General features: G+C 39.1%; 1 protein-coding gene across 4 annotated transcripts in view; it reads left to right on the top strand.

Moving 5' to 3' along the window:
• Positions 1–1,220: 1,220 nt before the first annotated feature.
• LOC131226054 (protein phosphatase 2C 70) overlaps positions 1,221–6,150 on the top strand; it is a 61,668-nt gene continuing 56,738 nt past the window's right edge. For 2 of the 4 annotated variants that reach the window (XR_009161634.1, XM_058221722.1), the window contains exon 1: positions 1,221–1,424. Coding sequence is in view for 3 of the 4 variants with exons in the window: in XM_058221722.1 (XP_058077705.1) it covers positions 1,305–1,424 (120 nt within the window). In the remaining variant the exon portion in view is untranslated. The remainder of the gene's footprint in view (positions 1,425–6,150) is intronic. The other 2 variants (XM_058221723.1, XM_058221721.1) reach the window with 1 other exon arrangement.

The raw sequence follows: 6,150 nt of genomic DNA, 5'->3' as shown, positions 1-6,150 counted from the left end.
AGATATATAAATTTTGACACCATGGTTGTGATAAGCCCGCTAAAATATATGCTTTGCCTAAAAATGATGAATTTCCAAGTCTCGGATGGACCACAAGCACAAGATCGTGTTTGAGTGACTAACTAATGATTTTTAATCGTTGATTAATATGGACAATGTTTGGATGGTGCTGGACAATGTTTGGACGGTGCCGATTTACATGGACAACGTTTGGACGGTGCTGATCATCATCAGTGGGCCATGTGGCCAATAGAATGATAGTATACAGTGACACACATGTTACACCTGCAACTATTGAAATGATTTTACGTATAATCTAAGCTCTCACCGTCGAGGGGATTAGAAACCCCCTAGATTTGAAACCCCAAGATTAGAGGGGATTTCAAATCCCCTTGGTTGTTTGGCAGCATAAAGTAATTGGGGGGCAAATCCAGGGGGTTTCTAATCCCCTCTTTGAGGGGGTTTGTAATCCACGGGTAGAACCTGGATTACACCTAAATCATTTCAATAGTTGCAGGTGTGGCATGTGTGTCACTCTATCATTCTATTAGGCACATGGCCCACTAATGATGATCAACACTGTCCAAACATTGTCCATGTAAATCAGCACCGTCCAAACATTGTCCAGCATTGTCCAAACATTGTCCATATTAATCAATGATTAAAAATCACTGGTGAGTCACTCAGACATGATCTTGTGCTTGCGGTCCAACTGAGACTTGGAATTTCATCATTTTCAGGCAAAATATATATTTCAGCAGGCTTATCACAACCATAGTGTCAAAAATTATATATCTCACTAATTAGAGATATTAAAGTTGATTTAGTAATTAAATTGATACCCTGTAGATGTAACATGCATAGGTATTTTTGGATTAAAGTTGATTCACACGCCAGGGTGCCAAACACAAATCCAGGGGTTCCAAATCCATGCTTCCAAACAGGCCCTTAGTTTTTTTATTTTTTTATTTTTATTTTTAATTTTTTTTACTTATTTGTTGGCTCTAACCTCAAACAGGAGCTGGCATAATTGATGGACTGACCGAATTTCACACGGGAAATCCTAGTAGGCCCATACTACTTTAAATCTTACTTGCATGCAACATGATCGACTTCTCAGCGCCCGTATGTCAACCATCCTACTCCACCAGAGTAGCAATGTAGGGTATGCATCGCGGACATCGCGGACGCACATGCATGCATACATCCATGGAAGAGAGGGCGAGAGAATATAATGCGACCATTTCAAAGCGCCCTTCTCGCTCTCTTTCTCTCTTTTTTCCAAAATTCCAACAGAGAGCGCGATGGCTATGGTAGAGAGCATTGTCGGTCTCGTCCTCATGCTCCTCCTTCTCCTTCTCATCTTCATCTTCCTCTGCAAGCCATGGCGCTTCTTCTCATTCTATTCCAGACGCCTCATCAAGGTCCCAATACCCTTCTCCCATCCCTCTCTCTCTCACCCCTCTTTTCCCCCCTTTTCGATTAGTATATGGTTTTTTCTACGATTTGGGCATTTGGGCATCTGTTCATTTCTCGTTGGATGCATTCATTTCTAGTGGGTTAGATTTGGAAATGTGATTTGGGGCCCTTTCAAGGCCTTTTGATTTGACTTTCTTGATCTTGGTTCTTTTATTTTGGTGGGAGATTCAAAGATTGGAAATCGATACTTTCGGTTGTTGAGAATTGGGTCTGGATTTGCATGCATTTTCTTGCCTGGACGAGTGACTGCAATTGTATTTAAGGGATTAGAATCGGGTTTTTTGTGCGGTGATTGGTGCAAATTCTTGTTTTGGGTTTCTCTCAACCGCTTTAGATTGCAAACCCACAGCGAAAATTAGAATTACCTGATTTTATCTTTGTTCGTATTGTACTCTAGCTTGTAAATGTGATCAAAATGTCTTTGGTTTGGAGATAGATGGTGATGTCCTTGTCTAGGTTCATGCACACATTATCACTTGTTGGGCTGTTAGAACAATCGAAGTGGAAAACCCATGTCCCTTGAACAAAAACAAAGACTGCAATCTTTAATTTGTTTCTCTTGAAGTGTTCAACAGTGGTATGAACTTTGTTGGATAGATAGTTGAGAAGAAAAACTCCTCATAGTTTCTTGACTTTGATTTATTCTCTCATTTAATTGAAGAATGGCATGCTTGGGTTCACCTGGTTTGGATCACTACAATTTGAGCACCCTTTTAATTTGTTTGAACCTTGTCCTTTTATTGCATTCTCCCCAGTGTTATCCAAGTTCAGGTAAGGATATTGAGACATCAAGGGTTGAGCATGACAGATCCTCCAAACCTTGAATTCTTGGGATACAGGCACAACATGGATCAGTGACAGCTCATAACTATGATCACATCAAAATTTTCATACATGACAAGTTAGGCTTGTAGCCTGATTGGTGCCATTTGCTCTAAAATTTAAATAACTAGAGGCATAGATTTCAAGTCATGGAGATGGGGGAACCCATGTCCTTACCTGCATCCAAGTGTCCAAGCATTTGATTGGGCACTCCAATTTCTTGAAAGACCCAAGTATCGTAAATCGTGACTCCCCTTTCTATTGTCTGCCAATGGATGAGTTTGTATAGTGCATTATGGAAAGATGTGTTTGAGACATGGGGATTGTACCCATTAAAAGCTTGCTTTTGTTGTTCTTACAACAACATCGATATTGGATAGGAGTCTTAGACTCTAGTTATGTAATTGTGTTTGTGGGAGATGATTGATGGAATTTGGGGCTTCAGGATAGTGTAACCGGTGATTAGTTGTGGTAAAAGTTAAAACACACTCATCTTGGTCGAGTTTCCGCAGTTCCGACATTTGTGCTAACACCTGGGTGGTTTTTTAAGATGCATGAAAAGCAAGTTTTGTATGGAAAGAGGGTCAAAACACAGTCAGATTTTACCAACCTTATATACTTTGGTCCTCTAAAACACCACTGCATATTTGTGTCAATTTGATAGGAGTACGGCAAGAGTACGGGGGGTGGGGTGGGTGTGCAATGAGTACCTTGGTGGTGTGGAGGATAAGGTTCAACCTCATACATTCATTCCTTTATCCTTTCTATAAAGGGAGATAGATTATGGTGATAGTTTACCTCCACTTAAAGCATCTTTTATTACCTGTTACATGGCGGAATATGACCATACATATGTTTACATTTCCATTGAACATGTGCCATTATATACTAATATCCAAACTGACCAAATCATAGGCACGCACTGTAGGAAAGTGCCAGTGGTATGTACCATGACTTCATTAGATAGGTTTGTGGTGAACGAGGGTGAGACCTATATCTCCTGCATGGGATGTGGGGACATTTGTGAAATTAAGCTAGACATTTTTTGGTTCCCAACAAATAAAATCTTTTAACACCTTTTCTCTTCACGTCCAATAGGTTTGTTCTATTTGGAAGAGTAGGACAGTTTGAGATATATAAATTTAGAGATTGTGATATATCATGGTTGAAGACTCTAGAGATCTTGAGGGAATGTTAGCCGATCTAAAATGATGTGTCTCGTGTCAATGATAATATAGATATGGAAGAATCACATTGATCATATCGGCTTGTTTGTGGTATGCTTTCTGTCACGATTTAAGATGCTGATAGAAGTTTGCTTGAGAGGTGGAGTGAATCCAAAGTAACTTCTTGTGGGAAGGAGATGAACCATGATTCAAATTCCATTCCGGGGATTGGTAGGAGATGCAAAGACCGATGAAGGAAGGTGGCATGGAAGGGGAAAATCAAGGAGAAATTGGTTCCTTTAGAGCAAATGGTGGTGGAGATTTGGGGAGGAATCAAAGGCTACTTGGAGGGAAGTTATAGTGAGAGAATATGGGGGAAGTGGAGGAGTTGATTTCCAAGCTAAACTTTAAATAATGGAGAAATGCAAATGTGGAAATAGATAAACAAAATGGGAAGACGACTAGGGGACCTGAACACTTAGCTTGCCGCGGGCCATGAACTCGAGAAAGGTACATGCTTTCTTGTTGGAAAAGGTTTATTTATTTTTATTTTGGAGAGATATTACGATTGAAGATACTCCCTTGGCTGAATAAGTTCAAAGCCTCCTCTTCATTTTTGTTTAAAGAGGAGAAGGTCATGGATTAATGGTGAAACTGAAAAAATAGAATACATTTTGGGGGTGGGGATGTGGATTGACGAATGTTTTGTTAAATATTCAATGTCAAAGCATGATCATTTAGGAGATTGAAGCCTTAGTTGCATGATCCTTTTAGCTAGGTACCGCTCCTGCTTCAAATCGTGGTTTAGATTTGTGCTTTTGCTTCCACTCCCTACCCATTTATACTCGGAACTATTTTGAAACAGACGCCTACCCGCCCTCACATCCAAATCTATTGGCACTTCACTTCACGCTGTGTGCAACTATAATTTAAGCCCTTGATGGTAAGGAAGAAAGCAATGAATTAACTAGGGAAGAAAAGCTTAAGAGACATGTTGAAGCTTGAGTTTAAAAGAAAAATATAAGGGAAAATAATGCGATGTCAAAGCTTAGTTGTAAGATCCTTCTAACTAGTTGCTGCTCTTGCTTCAAACCATGCTTCGGACTCTAGCTCCCATTTATACTTGTTTACATTTTGAAACAAATGCCTTCCTACTCCCACACTTGAATATGTTGCCACTTTGCTTCATGCTTTGCACACCTATATGTCAAAGATTTAAGCTCTGTGGCTAAAAGACGGGGACAAAAAGTGCGAAAGTTTTTCACGGGACTGCTAATGGCTGGAGTAGATAGAACAAAACCCAAAGTCTACTTGTTGACTTCTACTTGGTATTGCTCTTTGATGATGGTTTGTGTCGCTCTTGCCTGAATATTGAGAACCTCCAATTTGATCGGATTAGCAAGGAAGAAGCGGATTGGTTAGAACAACCAATAGGGGAGGAAGAGGCAAAGCGGTTTGTGACCTGGGCAAGGATAGGTCTCCTAGACTGGATGGCTACCCTATTGCCTCTGGGAGGAGGTAAAAGGGGATATGTTGGACTTTATCTTCAAGTTCTATACTAGAGGCCTATTATCCAAAGAAATAGAGGCTTTCTTCATTGTGCTTGTCCCAGAGAGTGATAGACTGGAAGGTCTAAGGGATTTAGACCAATTGACCTTATTGATAGTAAGGGATAGTAGTTTGTATGAACCACAATGATAGATCTTGTTCGTGTCAATTTATTGGTTTGGGAATTTCTTGGGAGATTTCTAGATTTTTTAGGCCTTTCTTGGCATTTTATTGGGAAAATCTCGTTCAACACACACACACACACACACACACACATATATAAAATATTACAAATAATAAATACATTTAAATTTTGTGTGTGTGTGTGTGTGTGTGTGTGTGTGTGTGTGTGTGTGTAATGAAATGAAATAATTAGCTAAAAAAATAATGTTTTCGCATTAAGATCACAATAAATTTGTGATAGAATCATGGAAAATTTAAAACTGCTGAGTTTTTGGCAATCTTGCCATACTATTGTAATAATATTGTTCGTTTAATTTTTTCTGAAAATATTTTGAGATTTTCAATATCTCGGCTATATTTGTCATAGTGGTTTGAACATCACTTGCTTTGTTAAAAAATCGAGAACCCCAACAAAAGAACAAAAATGCAAAAAGAGCAACGAAGCTTTTACTTTTTTGTTATATGGATCATGGTACCTATAACGAAAAATGAACTAAAATCCAGATAGTGAAAGGAAGTTCTTAAGAGTTTTCTTCCAAGGTCACCTAAATTGCCAACCTCCTACAATTTTCTTTCCCGATTCAAGTGATCAGATTTATGGGTCATTTGCAGTCCACTTTGCTATTTTTACCAACCAAATCTTTTATAATTATGGGCCACTTCACTTAAGTGAGTGGCATAGTTGTAATTATGCTGAATTTTTAATTCCGAATTTTTAATAATAAAAGCACAGGGGGGGTGGAGATCCAACCCTATTGGATTTTGTGATAAAAAGAAGAAGAGAAGCTCTTGCTTTCTTCTCCTATCTTCATGCGATTTGAAGACACTTCTATGCGATTTGGAAGAAAGATTTGTGCGAGGCTAATCTTCATTAACGGAGGCATGAGGTCTCCATCTATCCCCACACCATATTCTCTTTTCTCTCCCATCCAGATATTTTCTTCAGGTTCTT

This window comes from Magnolia sinica, chromosome 14 (genome assembly GCF_029962835.1).
Source record: "Magnolia sinica isolate HGM2019 chromosome 14, MsV1, whole genome shotgun sequence".
NCBI classification, from domain to species: domain Eukaryota; kingdom Viridiplantae; phylum Streptophyta; class Magnoliopsida; order Magnoliales; family Magnoliaceae; genus Magnolia; species Magnolia sinica.
Note: the sequence above shows the minus strand (reverse complement) of the source record. Positions and strands in the feature narration are given on the sequence as shown.